The sequence below is a fragment of the Rhipicephalus microplus genome, unplaced genomic scaffold (genome assembly GCF_043290135.1).
Source record: "Rhipicephalus microplus isolate Deutch F79 unplaced genomic scaffold, USDA_Rmic scaffold_28, whole genome shotgun sequence".
In the NCBI taxonomy this organism is placed as follows: Eukaryota; Metazoa; Arthropoda; class Arachnida; order Ixodida; family Ixodidae; genus Rhipicephalus; species Rhipicephalus microplus.
In genome coordinates, this window is record NW_027464601.1 from 1,612,821 (window position 1) to 1,632,641 (window position 19,821).

The 19,821-nt window shown below is 44.1% G+C and overlaps 1 protein-coding gene across 4 annotated transcripts in view; it reads left to right on the forward strand.

Annotated features, from left to right (window-relative positions):
* The window catches only part of LOC119165133 (sodium-coupled monocarboxylate transporter 2), a 108,056-nt gene that overhangs the window by 10,398 nt on the left and 77,837 nt on the right, over nucleotides 1–19,821 (forward strand). For all 4 annotated transcript variants that reach the window (XM_075884333.1, XM_075884332.1, XM_075884335.1 and 1 more), the window contains exon 5: nucleotides 8,727–8,794. In XM_075884333.1, the coding sequence (XP_075740448.1) occupies nucleotides 8,727–8,794 (68 nt within the window). The remainder of the gene's footprint in view (nucleotides 1–8,726; nucleotides 8,795–19,821) is intronic.

Here is a 19,821-nt window from a genome sequence, read left to right on the forward strand (position 1 = left end):
CTGAGTGCGGCAGCGCTTGTCAAGGAGTATGCAGCCCGCAGCCCTACTATCATCAGTTTGAACAAAAAGGGCCTCGAGAAAGATCCTTGTTGAATGCCAGCAGTCACTGGCCTTGCATTGCTGAGTGCGCGTTGAAATCCAACCCGGAGGGTTCGTATAGTTAAAAAACACTGATGAAGGTATGAAGACAGCTCACAATGCCGTGTGTGTCTAAAGTACTCACTATGGCTATATGAGGTAGACTGTCAATAGCGCGATGAACACCTAGCAGTACGAGGAGGGCCACCTCGCCGTTGCTTCTGGCCTCCTTCAAGGTAGAGCCTCACAACTCTAGCAATTATTGTGATTGTAGTAAATCATAAGTTAAGAAGGAAAGCTCTCAGCATCCTCTTATCGTGTGTCGTCAGCCCGATATAGAGCATAATTCTATTTGGCTCTGCTGGACACAATATTGGGGCTCTTCATACTGATATAGGTGCGCAGCACGTGTGCCCATTACCCTTTCTAATGCAGCTAGTTTGTTTGCGTTGCTGAGCCAGTGAGGACAAGTTTGACAACTTCCTGAAGGCGACATGGAGGTCGAAATTTTAGCTAGTCTTGTAGAGGCTCTGGTTCATTTATTTAGTGCAGGGGCTGACAGCTGTTTTTGATCATGTGCTTAGGCAACCTTGTTTTGAGATTCTTGTTATTTCTGCGAAACCAGTAAAAATAGTTGCGTTCTCTCTTCAAGCTTTGTAATCACCTTGTTACTTTGTGCCTAAGTATTAGCGCAAAACGCTCCTGCACTGTTCGAGAAGCTTCGAGACTATATTAGATCATTTTGTTAAGATTACGCCCACTTCGCGAACATTACAGTTAATTCTGGAGCCTACATGGCCACTAGCGATGGGCCATGTAGGCTCATCGATGGGACGTGTATAAATGCCGACGCGGTTCGGTGATTATCAGTTTATCGACGGCCCACGCTCAGTTCCCCGCTCTCAGTTTCCTTGTATGTCATTGTAAACGGACTGTTCATTCTCTGGTCCCAAGTTTGGCCGAATATGCAGTTAAATATTTGAGCTAGAGTCTGCTTCTTACGTTGATGTCATGACCCCGCGATAATTTTCTCCCTCTTCCATGGAATCCAGTTGTTGATTCTCTCACTGCTTTTATGAATAGTCTAATATATCTGAGCATTATTTTTTTCTGTATGACGAAAATAAAAACTTTCCTAAGAACTAGAAAGCCACACAGGTCCATGCGCCTAATTCACAATAATAAGTAACGCATATGTCTGGGATGCGAAATGATCAGACATTGTCTCTATGTGTATGACCTCTATAATTTCACACTTATTGCAGTTCCACCTAATGGTCATGATAGTTTACTAGTAAAATCCTCTGCACACATGTAGCTTCCGATGGCTTGAGAAAGGAGAAGTTGATGCTCCCGTAAATGTGTACTGAAGTTAGCGAAGACGTTCGTTAAACATCTTCGCACACCTAAGTTTATACAACCTACCGTAGGCTTGTCAGCACGAAAAATCAATATTTTGAACTGCGCCAACCTTGGAGCAAACGAAAGCATCGCCATCTTTTGCAGGGCGAAACACAACCACATGAATTGCCAGCCTTCCCTTGTCGCGAAACAGAAGTGTTTTCTAATATTTTTTGGCTGACAAACTGTGTACATGTTAGGGCCTTTAGTGAACTTTAAATAATAGTAAATATTTATTTACTAAGAACCAATTCACCATCTTACCGCAAGCACAATGAAGTTCAGATCTTCGTAATACTTCCAATGTTCGCGGGGTTTCTGGCATATTTGTCTTGTTTCAATGCAACCGACCTCGCTCAGAAATAGACCTATTTCTACAATCTTAGCACAGCGACTTTTTACCAGCTTAGCTGTCATGGCCCATAAAACTTCTCACTCTCTGTAAATGACTGAACAATTGACTGACGTAAGCCATGACAAGAAATTCTCTGTTTTCTGATTGGTTGGGACATCTCTCTAACAAAGATGACACATAGAGGTTTCGATACGTCTCTTTATGCAAACGCAAGCAGAATTGCTGAATATCTTGCTTTTGATTTACTCACGGATAAAAACAGCGTCGACTGAATTTCAGAGACAACTCCGATCACTCGGAGTCACCTACTTGTCTTACTAGCACAGCCGGCGCTTATTGATAAGTACTGATCCTTTTCCTCTCACACATGTGGTGCAAGCCGTTATGACTCGTACAACACCAGCTAGATGCCAACTGCCAAGAGCGTCTTGATTTTCTGCTTTCGCGTAACAAATTCGTGTCACATGTAGCATTGTATTGCTCTCACTGCGCTGGAATGTAGGAAATACCCAATGACTTTAAGTTGTTCTGATAAGTCGCTACTCTGAGCAGCCACCACATGCCTCTCGACCAATTCCGGTGTGCTACAACTGTGGCGTCGCTGTTCACATCGCACGTTTTTGTGACCCCCGCCCATATCAATGACAGTCTTGGTACATGTCTCACCAACCTTCCGATCATGCACTCTACATGGCACGGAAACCACGCGCACCTACCGAGTCACGCTACCCCTCGCCGGCCTCTGATCGAAGTTTGACGCCACCACCAGGTCCACGGGCTCCACGATCGCCATCGCCACGGCGACGCGCATGGACATCGCCACCGGAAAACTAGTCGTTGCGGCCAGTGGGGGTGAGGCCGCGAGATCACAGGTGCTATCTACAGATATACCCCGCCAGCGTTTATGTTGAAGAACAAAGTTGCTGTAGTTCGATGCAGTGGCTACTATGGCACTTGTGGATATAGGCGCGACAGTCTCGGTGATGAGTGAAAATATTAAGAACCTGCTAGGACCAAAAGTGATCTTTTGCCTGAACCATGGGGCGGCATTTTGTGGTGTAAGTGGTGACGTGTTGTGTCCAGTGAGATATTGTACTGTGGGCGTCTCGCTGTGTGGCAAGGTGTTTTGCACAGAGTTTGCGGTTATTCTGCGGTCTACACATGACGTTATCTTGGGTATCGACTTCTTGTGTGAGTGTGGGGCAACTGTAGACTGCAGAAGTGGGCACCTTTCTATACACGGTACTTTCCCGATGGCACTCTTGAAAAATTTCTGTCCAGAGGAATGCAGCTTTTTCGTCTCCGTGGACAAAGTCGTTCCTGCATTTTCTGCTGTGTGTGTTCTCGTGACATGTTCCAGTAACAACTGTGGCACGTTTGACGCCATGCTCGAACCGATTCCCTTGGCATGCCTGAAAAAGAGCATCTTCATTCCCCATTGTATAGTGGCAGTCCTTGATGAACGGTCAGGTGTATGGACAATGAACAGTTCCATGGAGCCTGCAGTTTTGCCAGGCGGTATGAAACTTGCAGTATTTAGACCCGAATCATCTACGACGCTGGTTGCGATTGTTGATGCTACAAGCAAAATGAACATCTAGACTTGGAAAGTTCAGAGGATGCCCAATTACTACAAATGGCCAGGAAGTCACTTAACCAAAGCGAACTTCATACACTGCTCGACACTCTATCTAAGCACTCGAAAGTGTTCGATTTTTCTGAAAAGAGCTTAAGGTCCTTAATTCCAGCGTCCTGGATACGTCACCAGATCCACACCGAGTCGGTGCATTCTATTAGGCAGAAACCTTACTGAGTGGCACTATCAGAGCACAAGATCTTCGATGAGCAACTCCAAGAAATGCTGGAGAAGGAAATAATACAGCAATCGGCAAGTCCGTGGGCGGCTCCCGTCATTTTAGTGAGGAAGAAGGATGGTACGTGGAGATTTTGCGTTGACTACCACCGACTGAATTCTGTTACCAAGAAAGACGTCTATCCACTGCCACGCATCGATGACGCTCTAGGCTGCCTGCATTCCGCGTCCTACTTTTCATCCGTTCATCTGAGATCACGTTACTGGCAAATTCCGATGCACACAGCTAACAAAGAAAAGATGGCATTCGTTACCACCGATAGACTTTACGAGTTCAACGTTATGCCATTCGGATTATGTAATGGTCCTGTGACACTCAAAATATTTATGAACTTTATACTGCGTGGTTTAAAATGGAATATATGCATGTGTTACCTTGACGATGTCGTAATTTTTGGACGCACGTTTGAGGAGCACAACACCCACCTGGACCTCGTGCTCCACTGTATTGAAAAAGCTGGCCTTGTATTGAATTAAAAAAAGTGCCACTTTGGTGAGCGACAGACAATTACGTTGCGACATCTCGTCGACAAAGATGGCATTAGACCGGACCCACAAAAAACAGCGGCCGTTCAATCGTTCGAGCGTCCTAAATCTGTGAAACAACTGCGCAGCTTCATCGGGCTGTGCTCGTATTTTCGCCGGTTTACACCCAGGTTTGTGGATGTCGTTCACCCCCTGACGAGCCTTCTACGGAAGAACAGCCCGTTTCAGTGGACCTCAGAGTGTGATGCCACTTTTCACCAAATGAAGTGCTTGTTAACTTCAGAGCCAAAAAACTTCGGCACTTCAAACCGTCGTCGACTACAGAAATTCACACAGACGCAAGTAGCATCGGTATCGGTGCCGTTCTCGTCCATCGTTATCGCAAGAAGGAACACGTTCTGGCGTACGCAAGTCATTCTTTAAGAAAGCCTGAACGCAACTACACAGTGACCGAACACGAATGCCTAGCGGTAGTATTAGCCGTACAACGGTTTCCCTCATACATCTATGTTCGCCCGTTCACCATCGTCACAGATCACCATTCCCTGTGTTGGCTGGTCAACCTTCGCGACCCATCCGGCCACCTCGCGCGATGGGGCATTCGTTTGCAAGGATATGTCTTCACTATTTCATACAAGACTGGCCGTCTACATGCTGATGCGGATTGCCTCTCCAGGATACCGCTACCGATGACAGATATTGAAGCCGACAACTTTGACCACCTTATCGCTTCTCTGTCATCTGGCTTTCCCGATGCAATGACTTTCGCCGCTGAGCAGCGCAATGAACCAAACTTGAAAGCTCTCTTCCCTGGAACAAGAAAGTCATTAGGCGAAGGCCGATTCTGCGTCCAAAATGGCCTTATTTACCAGAAAAACTTGTCCACAATGGGCGCCCACTTTCTGCTGGCTGTTCCTGCGTCCCTCCAAACGTCTTTTCGGCGTCTCACGCATGATGACTCCACCCCTGGGCATCTAGGAACTACACGAACACTTAGTTGCACAAAAGAGCGGTTCTATTGGCTGAAAATTAGCAAGATATTTCAAAACTACCTGGCCAGCTGTACGCAGTGTCAGAGCCACAATCGGCCCACCTCGGGTCCAATTGGTCACCTGCAGGCCGTAAAGCCTCCTGGTTCCCCTTTTGAAGAGGTCGGCATTGATCTGATGGGACTGTTTCCACCCTCCTCAAAAGGTAACCAGTGGATAATTGTATGCACCGACTACCCGACGCGGTACTGCGAGACGGCTGCCTAATTCTCCACCACGGCAGGCCAGGTTTCGGAGTTCCTGTTGTATTCAGTCATCCTCCGACACGGTCCACCTCGCGTGATAATAAGTAACCGTAGACGACAATTTGCCGCTGATATTGTGTAATCATTACTTCGTCTGTGTGCCGCCAAGTTCCGACACTCAACTGCGTATCATCCACAAACTAACGGCCTCACCGAGCGCACAAACCAAACGTTCATCAACATGATGTCAATGTATGTCACCACCGACCACGAAAACTGGGATGAAGTATTACCATTCATCACGTACGCCCTCAACACGGCGAAACACGATACGACAGGCTACAGCCCTTTTTATCTGCTCCACGCTCGCTCACCTCGACATACGCTGGACACTATCTTTTATTTTGCTGTCCATGATGATTCAACAATTGCGGAAACTTTGTGTCGTGCGGAAGAGACACGTCGACTTGCCTGCTTTCGTACACTGGCAGCACAAGAGTCGTTCGAAACTCGCTACCAAAGTCAACCCCGGCATGTAACCTATGCCCCCGGTGATTCAGTGTGGGTGTGGACCCCAATACGCCGACGTGGCTTGAGCCAAAAGCTACTGGCACACTACGCTGGTCCGTTCGTGATACTACATCGTCTCAGCGAGGTCAACTATGAAATTTCGCGGGCCACCACTAGTGGCCGACGTTCATGCAAGACAGAGGTGACACATGTTGCCCGCCTGAAGCCGTTTACACGAAGGATACAAGAATGACTCGCCCAGAGGGCTTCGTCTGAGACAGGAGGAATTATACGAAGTGTAACTACCAGGAAAAACAAGGGAAGCGCGGGTAGAAGAGGAATACGACGTTGCTTCTACTGCGATTCTCTGAGTGGGTACGAGCCATGGCGGTGGAATGGTGATTATCGTCATACTGTGATCGCGGACTCGGTGCGCATTAAAACCCCACCCCGTAAGTTACCTTATCATACGTAACAATATTGATGCAGTACGGCAAATTTTCGCTCTAAAGAATGTGTCGAATAATCAATTAAATCAAACTCACAAAAAGTATGCAACTTTACTTGTCAATACAGTGAAACAAAATAACTGAATAGTTGGTTTGCCATATAAAAAAAAGTTACGTTTTGTTGCAAAGGCCAAGCAATAAACGCGATAGCAACAACTTGGAAAATCCCATGACGGTAGAAAGTAGATCGAAATGTTCCCCGCGTTTCTCACGCAGAACTGACGGACGATACGTACTCACAGGTACAGATGAACGTGAATAAGCCTCTTATTCTTGCTTCGTTGTGTCTTAAAAGCACGAGCTTCTCGCAAATGAAGACTGTGCAGCGAGTGCATTGATCTTTGTGCGCCCGTTGGCTACAAAAGAATCGTTACTGTGAGAGCCCAAGGCGTACAATCGTCGGCACCGCGAGATAAGGGTGAGTGCGTAAGCTTCCACCCTCCCTCCCCCCGCCTTCCACCCTCCGCTGAGCAAAGTACGAGTGGGAGATAAAAGCGCGCACCACAGCATCATGACGCTCTGGCAACGCGCACTCATTGCGCCATCTTGCTGGATGTGCTGAAAACGCTACAGTCTCCCCGAGATGGCCATCGGTCACGGTAAGTGGTAGATATAAATAGCTTGCCTTCTGAACAATGAGAGAGGAGTTCCTCCGTGACTCAATGGCTAACCCCTCGCACTCACAATTAAAAGGTAGGGTCTTTTTCGAAGGTCGGGTTGGGTCTTCTTCAGCTTTATTTTCTATTTTGCGTTTTCATACTTATGATTACGAATGGTGAATGAGGTGTGGTAAATGATACGTACGATGAATGGGTACGTATGGTGAATGTTTAGATATATATGGTGAATGACGGCGATGTTGACGCCAGCGGTAAAATATAGCTTACTGTGTTGAAATAATTGCTATGACACAAAATTGAATATGTACTTTTACTGAAATTATATTGTTTTTGTTAAGAACATTGGTAAGCAAGTTTGCTCTATGGCAGTGCTCTACGATAATGTAAAGATACGCCTTAAGGGAATATGCATTCTCCTATTTTAATATTAACAATCGTTTCATTGTTTCAATTGAGGCGTGACGTAAATGCAGGGGCTGGATTGCCGTAAAAAATATGGTGTTGATGTAAGTAGTGCCTCAGTATCTTTAAATCAGTGTGTACATAAATGTGCCGGAAGCGCCGAAGTGGGCCTTGGTGCTGAAGTCGGTCTTCCTTTCAATATGAATGTGGTGCGTAGTAACGCAAACTAGGAAAACAAAGACATAGAAAAAAGTAGGAGGAAGCAGAAAGGTGCGGCGCTAAACTTCAATGATTTATTCAAAAGAAGAGGCCACCAGGTAAGAACTCTCTGCGCATTCATGCATCAAAATTTGTAAACACTGATAAAAAAACGTGTCACTAAGGCAACCTGTGTCTCTCGTAATGTGAAACCTCTCCAACAACTCTAAGGGTAATGTGTCGTAGCTTCTACCAATTATCTTGAGCTTACCAGCCGAGGCTCACATCGGCAGTCTATACAGTGCGCAGGTATGTGCGCATTAAAACCTTTTTAAAAACCATAAAATGTTGTATGTTGATGATGCTGATCTTTCATTGCTTGTACTACTTTCACTTTTCATTGCATCAGCACAAGTTTGCACCAAAAAAAAGCTTCGTATTTGCCAACCCAACTGCCTTCTTTTTCGCCGTCATGAGTATGGAAGCTATGAAATCATTGTTTATAGGCCTGCACGAACCCCTAATGCAAGATTTGCGCAAATTCAAATTCAGATCAAGATACAACGAGTAGATAATGTGCGTTTAGCTTTGAGTCGCAATATGACAACTTTAGCGCCACAAGGGAATGCTCAGTACGATGGGTCGCATAAAACTAATTCTGTTTGTTGCAATCGGAAAGGAACACGAAAGTCGAGGGCTTGTAAATGTCCGGATATTTGTTAAATTTTCAACCTTCAGCAGTAGCTTTCCTGAGCACGGCGAAAAATTCCGAAAATCTGAAACTGTAGACCGTGTCTGTGGCAATAAGAGATAAATATGTAGGAAAATTTCTCCAATTAGTGGGAAAATGGTTTACACTTTCATATTTACCAGAGAAGTTTCCTACATACGTTAAAACGATGAAGAATATAAAACATTATTCCCTCTCGATTCTGCATTTAACGGCAGGTTGTGTGAGCCATCTATTGTTTTCGGTATGTCACATCTCCACCGGTTTAGCTGATACTATTTCTCAATTATATCACCCTGATAACATTCTGAACCACTTTCTCACCAACAGTGTTTGGTTTTCCTGTAACCTGGTGCAGCCTCGTGATCGGCTTGACAGGGACTGTATATACTGCACTGGTAAGTATCCACGTAGAATGCTATGAGCAACATTCGTTGTAATCAGAAAGATTAGCGCTACCACCCATTCGCTTAGCTAACAAAACTGTCACTTAACAAGTTCACCCAGTAATGCCAAGTAACAGTGCCTTAAGAAAAAACTGTACAAAAACGCTGACCGTATTTGTTCTTTTCGTACAGCTCATTTTAAGAAAAATATGAATAATTTTTTTGAGGTAGCTAACCTAGTTAGTAATAAGTGAAATATTTCATTACTATCGCATGATATATAGTTTACTGTAGCTTCTTCATAAAATGTCAAATCTGCAATAGCTACTTATCGTGATACCTACAGAAGATTTTCGTAGCCTTACTCAGGTACCATATTCAATGTATGTAATATAATACATTAGGCATTGCAGGGCATTACCACAATGCGCGTTGTTGGGTAAGTGATTGCATCACTCATAGTATGAGTAACGTGATCACTTATCAAGGACAATTAGTGTCTGATAGCAGATTGTCTCTGCACTGATGAAAGAGATTTATATCGTTTTAAGATTTGTTTAGGCTTCTTCGTAATAAAATTTGAATCGATACTCTAGTGCGCAGCGTGTTTTTGCGGGTGGAAACGTTGAGAAAAAAGAACGCCTGAGTACAGAAAGGCGATGTAAAAATGGCTTTTGCTGATCGTAAAGACAGTAGTTTAAGGTGCAGATACAGTTCTATGCTGCAAGCACGAACGCGGTAGTTCTTTGTACGTTCAAGAAACGCCTTGCCGGTAACGAAAAAAGCTCCAGACTTTTGACGGCGCGCGTTGTTGTGGCCACCGCCGTGCGCTGTTTTCAATCGATCTTGTACTTGTTTGCTGTTTTTGTGCTTTGCTTAGATCTGCGATAACTTTCAGTGTTATAACAGAATTGAGTGAATATTCATGACTGTGGAAGCTGTGTGCCGTAGCTCTAGTATTAGCCATAGCTCGTGCCAACGTAGAAGGCATGCGCGCACGTTCGTGTCGTTCGGGCGCTCGTACACAATGTGTTTAACTGAGTGTTCATGAGTAGGCTACGTTTGTAAACCCTGCTGTCAATAACCACTCATGGCGGGCCACTGACTGCCGGAAGATGGGCTTCGTGTTTGGAATATGCTGAGGCCTCATTCTGAAAGTACGTTTTTAAGCGATTATCAAACAAATTCACTTACACGTGCTAACCAATGCCTACTTCAAGCCCGTATGTAGCCAGGACTCTATTCAGCGGGGTGGGGTGGGTTACTCGTTAGACGCTTTGAGAACCCGTATTTTTATTATTTATTACTGGCAAAACACCTTGCTTCACCGATCTTGCCGGTTTACCGTGACGGTTTGCATTTGTTGTTTCGTTGTGAGCCTGCTTTATGCCTGTATATATGAATCATTGTTGCGGAACAGGCACCTTCATTTCATTTCAATTTCATTCTGGAGAATCGCAACTTGCCGTAATTTTGTGCAATCTCGTAGAATACAACCACACTACCGGTTCTCATAGGGTCACTTCTTCCACCACGTGTTGTATCTGCATGGTGAGCAGTCTTAAAGAAAAGCTACTAAACAGTTGGCAACGCATGAATTGACTTGTTTGCAGCCTAATTTACTAGCTTCGCGGCATCACTTTAGTGTTGCCAGCAGGTAGTAAAGCTCGAATTTCTTGCCTTCACCAACCAGGAAAGCTTTCTAGGTCTTTTAAACTAGATGACTAACTATCAACATACGACGCCAGATCTATTGTAATTACCACCGTATATTATGCAGTAATAGTGACATTCTTAAGAAAAGTTTTTACCATTCGCACTGCCGTTGGTTGCTTCACAATAAAAATTTCGTGCTAAATGATCACAAATATATAGAAGGGCAGACTATGATGAGCACAAAATGCCATGTATTTTGTAAATTCTATGGCTGCTCAACAATATAGATTCTGCAAATCCAAAGTAGAAGCAAAAACGGCCTGCAAATGGCTGCAACAGTGTATACCGACTAAGTCTTGATAATCTATATATGCGCGTTTGTGTGCATGTCCTCGTCCAAGATTAGTTCATGTATGAGTTTGTGTTGCTTTGATGCGTACTTACCATGGTAATTACATGATGTAATCAGATGCTACTGGTGAATTCAAGTGAACAATTACAATTCGCTTTGTCCTATATATACTTCTGTAAATGAGTTATCTTGACGTGGCAATATATATGCACTCAAAAGCAGCCGTTAACTAAAATTTCACCATTGTATAAACTCCCTCAGCACTATTCACGCACTGCTTTACAAACAATTAGGTTTCAATAATCAGCATTTTACTACATTGACTTACTAGCAGGTTAGTGCTTTTTGTGACAAGTAAACGGTCAGTACTTTGTCAGGTAAATAATGTGGACTTTTTCGTAGGCGTGCGAGTTTAAACGAGTCATGATTTATTAATCTTTAGGATCAAATGCGTTAATGCTTGAAAGACAAATTTGCAAATTGTCGCGTAGGGATTCGTGGAGGGGCCACCTTGGTTACGTGGGATTGCCTCCTTTTCCTGTCTACCTGAACCAATGCTTGCGAAAGTCTCTTTCTGTATGGTTCCTCATGTACAACTCTTCACACACACACTGTTCACAAGCGGTATGAGCCTTGGGACAGGAGAAGAAGGAGAAGCATGAAAGCCAGGGCAGGAAAGAAGAGAAAGATGAAGTTAGGAATGGAGCGTATTAAAATGGATGCCAGTTACATACTGAGGCTATATATAATTCTGCTCTTTTCTTTTAAGTAGCAGGAACACTACAATATTTTGGCACAGCCGGCCATCGAAGCCAAAAAGTGGGTGACGTTCTTTGTTGACGAGACCTATGCAGACAAGATCATCTTTTCGAAGTACCAAGTTCAAGATGAAACAGTGGTGGACCTACCTCGTGAGCTCTGCTCGGAAGAACTCGTGAACCTGGTTGTGGGAAAGGCAGCCATGGACACTACTGAACGATGACAGAAAGGTGCTGTACAAGTGCACTTGCGTGTGGCGACCTTCTACAATATTGCTCTTGAACCAGCGCGTCAAAGAGGCTCAGGATCGCGATCTTCGACGAAAGAGGTGAGCCTCGTTTTGAAAGCTCTTCAGCTGCAACATGAGCATATTGTGCAACAGAAATAAATAATGCCATCCCTTATAAGTTCTCCGAATGCTGAGAAACCGGTACCTAAATTTGTAGAGTTTGATGCCTTCTATGGTACGTCTTCAAGTCCAGAAAGTGTGCTTGAGTTCTAAGAATATGCCAGTGAAAAAAAAAAAAACAGGTGGCTCTGTGTTGAGGAAAAAATCACTAACATATGCTTGTTACTCGAGAGGCGTCGCACTGAAGTGGTATAAAATGTGCAATCAAGAAGAAACTGACGGCTCTTCGAGTCAGTGGAAGAAGAAACTTTCGACTGCATTCGGAAGCGATCCACTACATAGATAGAGTAGAGCACTTAATTTCAAGTCCAAGCAAAGCTCCCTTCTCGAGCAGTTATTCGAAAAACGCCGCCTTTTATAGCTAGCTGAGCATTTGCTTACATGTACAGCCATAGTAGCCCTAATGATTCATAGATTATACACTGAAGTCTTGAAGCAGGTGAAAATACGGTCACCCAAATCATTTGATGACCTTCTGGAGTGTCTACAGAACATACCATCCACCTCGGCAACAAGCGTAACCGCTAATTCAAGCAGCTCTTTCAGTCGGAGTAAAGCGGACTGGTCAATCCGCGATTAGCGAAAACAGAGCCACCTCGCAAGTCGCACCGATAACTTGACCTGGTGCGCTCCAAGAGGTCGAGTGAATACTGTCGACACCGAAGCTTACGAGGATTCGACAGAAAAAAAACTAATACTATAGGGTAATCAGTCTCATCCTAAGACCTCAAATGAGACAGTTTATTCAAGTTGCTCTTGCCTACTTGAAATTCCCGTCAAAGTAGAAGACAAGCCGATGATGGCTCTCGTACATAGTGGTGCATCTGTGTTTATTATAAAGGCCAAGATGGTGTATGCACATCCCGTGCATATTGTGATAGTCCCACGGGCACAAGGTTATGATGGAAAAGTAACATTGCATGATCAGTGGGCTTTGTAAACATCGAGTTCCAGGCTGAGAAAATAGAGAGCGAAGGGCTGGTGGTAGGGCGGCGACGCACAACTTTTTGCTATCAAGACGAGTTAAAAAGAAATTAAAGATCAACGTATACTGGTACGACGTGGTTCTAATCAAAGCCGTAGCAAGAAACGAGAAATATCAAGGCAGACAAGATAGCTTGAGAGTTGTGAAGTGCGCGGAGGATATCGCAACGACCTACCCTGAGCTTGCGTGCAGGGAAACCTATCCTCAGGCGTTCAAGTAATACAAGGTTTCTTTTGAACTCGCTGACAAGACTGTCGTTCGAAAATGGCCTTACAATAAGTCAAGGGAGCGAAAAATGTGGCTCAAGAAAGAGTTGCAGGAGATGCTAGATGCTGATATCATAAGACCATCGGTATCACGCTCAGCTTCTTCTATAACAATCGCACCGAAAGAAGACGGAACCTTCAGATTATGCAGCGGCTACAGGTTTCTGAATTGTCAAACAGAACTCGTACCATTTCCCATGCCGAAGATCGACACAAACATAGATGAGACTTGTGGTTGCGAACAATTTTCCAGCATTGATTTGTGCAAATTATAAAAAGGCTTTTGGCAGATCCCACTAACCGAGGAAACAAAAATGTACACAGCTTTTATCACGTCATTGGACCTCTACGAGTATAACCGGCTTTCTTTTGGTTGAAAAAACTTTCCAGCGAGGTTTAAGAAAATCATGAACGACGTGCTAGATGACCTGTCTCGGCTTTGTCTCGTCTTTTTTTTTCTCTTTGTCAACCTTGCGCCACGTATTTCAGCCTAATATTTACCAACTAGCCCAACCCAACGTACTGTTAAGCTTTCATTCTTCTACAAGGGGCCCTTTCCAGTCTGTTTTACCTTCTACTCAAGCTCAGGATTACGTGCAGTTGATCACTCCTGCTTCTTGCCTTGCTAGGTTTATTGGTTATTGCTTAAGAAAAGGTCTAATACCCAATGACGTCACATTGCTTTTTGGTCCTCTTCAGCCCTCGTTTGACCATGCTAAATGCATCTGCAAAATTCTTAAGTCGGAACTTTGGAGGCAGGTACGCCTATACCATGACCTGCTACGACTGTGGTGTTTCTCGAGTTTCCCGGGAATAATAGCTGAGGAACAACTGCGGTTCTTTCGTTGCTCAGCAAAAGACACAACGGAGTACTGATGGCAGTGCGTCTTGGTTCGACTTTCCAAGCTCCAGACCAAGCGACCAATGCCGCACAATTTAAGAGTTCTTGGGAACGTGCTTCTTCCTGAGAAGGTTGCTTTGGTGCTCAAGAATGGACCAAAGTTCAGCGTTGTTCCTATGGTATCAGCCCACGAATTGCTTGCCCTGAACCAAGGCATTTCCCGCAGGGATGACGACGAAAATCGCGAGCGCTGCCTGCTTGAGGGTGCGGACTCACTTTTGCGGAACCGTAGAAATGACCGTCCCAAGTTGACCACTGGCGGAGTTGTATCGTACTTTAAGGAGCATGAACTTTCCCTTCTTCAGGCAGACAAAGAAGGCGGATTTGTGGTGATGTCTACTTCCAGTTTCCAAGACAAAGCCAGTTCTGCTATTATGAAGAATTTTGAGTCTACAATTGTAAAAGCGTCAAAGGTAAAACGTCATGCTGTTGAATTGTGCAAGAGTTTTAATTTAGCCAATCTGGCTAAATCAGTTTTTGAATGCAAGAAAACTTCCTTGAAAGTGTTTTTAAATGTAGAAACGCACAAAGTTGACATGCCGTTTAGGTCAATTGTGACAGAAAATGGTACTTGGCAGCTGCAAGTGAGTCGCTATCTGTTGAAAAATTTAATTACGATAGCGTTTGTAGATCTTTTTGCAACAAAAAGCTCCTATAACGTCATACATTTCTTGAAAATCAGAAGGGACATCAGTTATCTTTTTTCAATTGACGTTGAGGATATTTTTTATTCAGTGCCTCATAATGAACTTTTATCTTGTGTAAAGAATTGCGTCGAGGAACATGGGTGCAAAACCTTTATGAATACCTCTGGCCTATCTGTTTTCAACTTCATGTCACTTTTAGAATTTTACCTTCTTAGCACCTTTGTCTCTTTTCTTAATGGGTTGTTTATTCAAAGAAAGGGCATTTGTATTGGCTCCTGTGTTGCACCTGTCCTTTTTAGCATTTTTTGGCGTCTGTTGATCGTGCTTTAGAAAATGTCGTTGATTCAGGAAACTTCCCTAAGATTTTTAGATAAGTGGACGATTTCCTCGTGGTGTTAACTTCTGCTTACCCTGTAACGCACTCTAGTGAGGTAGATTTAGCTTTGAACCTGTCCCGACAATATGGAAAAGGCTTGATTTTCACGAATGAACTGCCCATTGACGAAAGCTTGCAGTTTTTAGATATTAACCTGACTCTGGGCAAGGATCATGTCTGTTGGAAGTTGAGCCCTAGAACGAGAAAAGGACTTCTTTCATGGCGCTCTTCCTGTCTCGTCTTTTTTTCTCTCCGTCAACCTTGCGCCACGTATTTCAGCCTAATATGCACCAACTAGCCCAACATAACGTAGTGCTAAAAGCATTCCTTGATGTTTTCTGTAGTGTGTATACAGACAACATAATGATCTTCTCCGAAACAGAGGCTGAGAATCAGGACCATTTGTCTCAGGTGTTGAGCTTGGAACATCTCAAGGTTAATTTTAAGAAGACTGAATGTTTTTAACAAATTGTTGTGTTTTTTCAACGTGTCTTCGTCTGGAACACCAAAAGCACGAAACAAGAGTCCTTCGAGAAGGTCTCTCAGTTGCGGAAACCATATGACGTCGATTCACTGCGTGTGTTTTGGGGATTGGCAGGACATTTCCGATCTTTCATAAAGCACTTTGCTGTCAAAACTAGATGTCACACATGTCAAACACAGAACGGCGTTCTCTTTGAATGGAGTGACAAATGTGAGAAAGTGTGCCGCAATTTGATGCACAGATTGTCTTCTGATCCTGTCTTACGCCTACCAGACTTCATTTTATCCTTCGAATTGAACACTGACGCCTCACAATATAGGACTGGTGCAGTGTTGTATCAAAAATGTACTGAAACATCTAGCCGAGAAAAGCAACACCTGGTACGTTACTACAGTTACACGTTCAAGCCATTTGAAACTCACAACACTACTACGGAAAATGAAGACCTTGCCGTTCTGAAGGCCATCCAGTACATCCGTACGTGCCTGGAAGGTACAAAGTTCACTTTGTTCACCAATCACCAGGCCCTCACTCATCTCTTGAATATGACCCAAAAGAGGGGCTTGGTACCACATTATATCGATGAGGTTCTGTGCTTCATACCATCCCGCAGCGAATAAGCTAGCAAAACGTGCCATACGGGAGGTGAAACAATACATCAAGATGTACGATAAATCTCCTTGTAGATGAAACTGTTTTTGGAAGCTGCCATGAAACATCAAAATCTATACTATACAAGTGGCTTGGGGTGCAGTCCACAGTACAATTCTTCAGGAGAAACCCCTATTCTGTAAGCAGACCATGAGTTGGGTATCTGATACTGAAAACGAATGAAAAAGAATTGTGACAAGAAGCATCGAGCAGGCATGGCAGACATCCAAGTCACTGACCTCGTACTAGTGAGGAAAAAAAAAATAAAAGATGACAGTTCCAAATTTTACTGTCCCTACTCTGTGACCAAGACAGCCTTCCAGAACAAAATTTCGAAGGTTGTCTGGTACACTGGTGAACGTAGATTAGTTGAATGTGCTTCAATTGGAATTGCCTTCAATAATTACCCCAGGAGGGGTGAATAAAGGAAACCAGGAAGGGTGAAGCGGTATAAGCCTTAAGACAGGAGAGTAAGAAGCACGAGAGCCGGGGCAAGAAAGAAGAGAAGGATGAAGTTAGGAATAAAGCAGTTTATGATGGACACCAGTTCCATACTGAGGCTATAATGATGTTCTGTTCTTTTAAGTAGGAACACTAGGAGTATTTTACTACATTCACTTACTAGCAGGTTAGTGCTTTTAGTGAAAAGTAAACGATCAGTACTTAGTTAGGTGAATAAGCAGACCTTTTATGTAAGCGTGCAAGTTTAAGCGAATGATGATTTAATATTCTTTAAGCTCAAATGCGTTAATGCTAGAAAGACGATCTAGCAAATCGTCGCGTCGGGATTCGGGGAGGTGCCGCTTTGGTTACGTGAGATCACCTCCTTTGCCTGGCTACCTGAACCAATGCTTTCTAAGGTCTGTTTCTGTATGGTTCATCATGTACAACAACTCTTCACGCACACAATGTTCATGTGTACGAATATGTGCTGCACTAACCTGCGGACCTTGGCGATAGAGTTTTTGGTGAAGGCACCTATGTGTGTGTAGGCAGGGAGGATGGTATTCCAAGAAAAAAAAGGCAGGGATGACATTTGGCGAGGATGCATGCAAGCTGGTGTGGGGGGTATTCACTGAGCCTTGATCCGCAAAGGGGCAACATTATCGCCGTGCCATTTTGATGGTCCGTTCATACGCGCATGATTCGGCATGTAGGAGGCATTCCAGAGAACACTTGGGATCCAAGTTGCCGAGCGAATCTCGGGTACAGGATGTTTAGCAAGTCTTTCGCGTGTGTGGAGTGCACGCGGCTCGCCAAAATGTCACCCACGAGGATCGCTAGCACAGGGGTCACCCTGTGCTAGCGATCCTCGTGGATGACTTCAAGTGCATACTCCTTTTACAAAAGTTTGCAGTGAACAAGCATCGTATCAGTGGCAGTACGCATCAAACTTAGATGAGCACTTTCTCGAATATGCGTCCGAGTCACGAAAGGCGGCAGAAGCAAAAAAAAAAAAGTTGAAGGACAGAGAGACAACATGAGACTGAGGCACCAACGAGGGGAAAGAAAGCACACGGGTTAAGGTAGACATATGCTGCCACCGTACATTTGAACAGGACGAATACCATGGCATAGAGCCGTAATGACGCCAAAAATACAGAAAACATTCGGAGCAACACAGTCTATATAAAGACAGAATTACAGTAGGCGCTTTGCTTATAACTTTACAATGCATGTAATGAGCCAGGCCTTTTTACATTACTTCTATAATGTTGAACTCAAAGGTCTTATTTACTGATGCTTGAAGTTTGAAAAGCAGCATGGTGACGGAATTGTGCTTTATTTCGAAAAGGAGACGCAATTTGATTCCCATTACATTCCGTAAAAAATGCGTTTATTTTCATTCTTATTCCATTCTCCCGAGCTTTGTCGCCATTCCGCTGCCATTACGTCCCAGATTGCGAAAATGTTGTTTGATTCCGAATTTATTCCTAACGTGCAGTGGCAACTCCGCAACAGTGATATCACTTATTTTGTAGGTTTTGCCCGGTTTTACCAGCTCCTAAGAGCTCTGTTTGTTATCCTGGTATCACGTTCTTTTTTAGACGTCCCTTTTTTCATCGCTCACGCTGAGCAGGAGCGACAACATAGCGCGCCACAAGTGTGATTTCTCCAACTGTCACGACTTTTTGATTTCTCCATATCCATAAGGAATAATTATAGAAACACAATGCTGATTGATTGATTGATTTGTGGGATTTAACGTCCCAAAACCACCATATGATTATGAGAGACGACGTAGTGGAGGGCTCCGGAAGTTTTGACCACCTGCGGTTTTTTAACGTGCAGCCAAATCTGAGCACACATGCCTACGACATTTTCACCTCCATTGGAAATGCAGCCGCCGCCGCCGGGATTCGACCCCATGACCTGCGGGTCAGCAGACGAGTACCTTAGCCACTAGACCACCACGGCAGGGTAAACATAATGCTGATATCAGCAGTTTATTTCGTGTGACTTACTACTAGCAACTGCGATGTTTTATTTCAAAACGAACACTTTTATATATGAATAACACGCATGCATGCCCCCACAAAACACAACTATTATCAGGAATAACCTGAAACAATGACAGACCTCTGCCATAACCAGCTCCATGCAACCAAAAAGAACACGGTTTAACGCCCCCCCCCCCCCTTAGCAGCCTTTGAATAAATATAAGAAAAAAACTGTGTTCAACTTGTTACGTTCAACAAAGCTAATACATAATCAGCAGAGCGGGTGCGTGACTCACACACTTGTCACGTGCTTACTTAATTCGAAAAGCTTCTCTCATTTCTTTCGTCGTCCGGTTCTTCTTGTTGTCAATTATTTGTGTGTCAGGAAGTAGTGGCTTGCAATAGCACTCCATGCGGTGCATCGCTACGAGCGAGTACGGGGTCCGCTTTAGTGAACTCTCAATTCTGGAGGCGCGGATTTAATCAACGACCTGTTCGACTGACATCATCTATTACTCATTGGAAAAAAATTCCGCATACCACACCTTTTTTCACAGTCGACATGCCTCGTGCCATATTTTATGTTATATCCATTTGTTTCTTTCGTGCTCTTATTTATGGCTAACCTTCCCATTGTTGGTAGAATCTTCAACTATTTATTTTGTGTCCACGGAGCTATCCCACTAGCAAGACACTGGTGCTTTTCTAAACTTTAGTTCCTATTTGAGTTCCACATTTCGTATCAATACACATGTAAACAATTTCCTTAGGTTACACCATCATCGTTAGTACATTGAGCCTTCATCACATGCCTCTATATTTCACATTAAAAAATTACCCAATCTCCCAAATAAAGAGAGCCATTTTTACAAGCCAAGCAGAGGGTGCAACGCTTACGCTGGTGGCGACGTTGACGCTGCCACTAATGGCGACGGGGGGGTGGAAGCATGCAGTGATGGATTGGTGTTTCTTTCTTGCTGAAACATGCCAGTCGCTGGTAACAGCGCACGGTGAAAAAAACGACTCTGACGGGACACAGATACCCACCGCCCACTTTTAGTTAATGCGCACGCTGCAAATTCTGGTTGTTCACTAACACACAGGAAAAACCT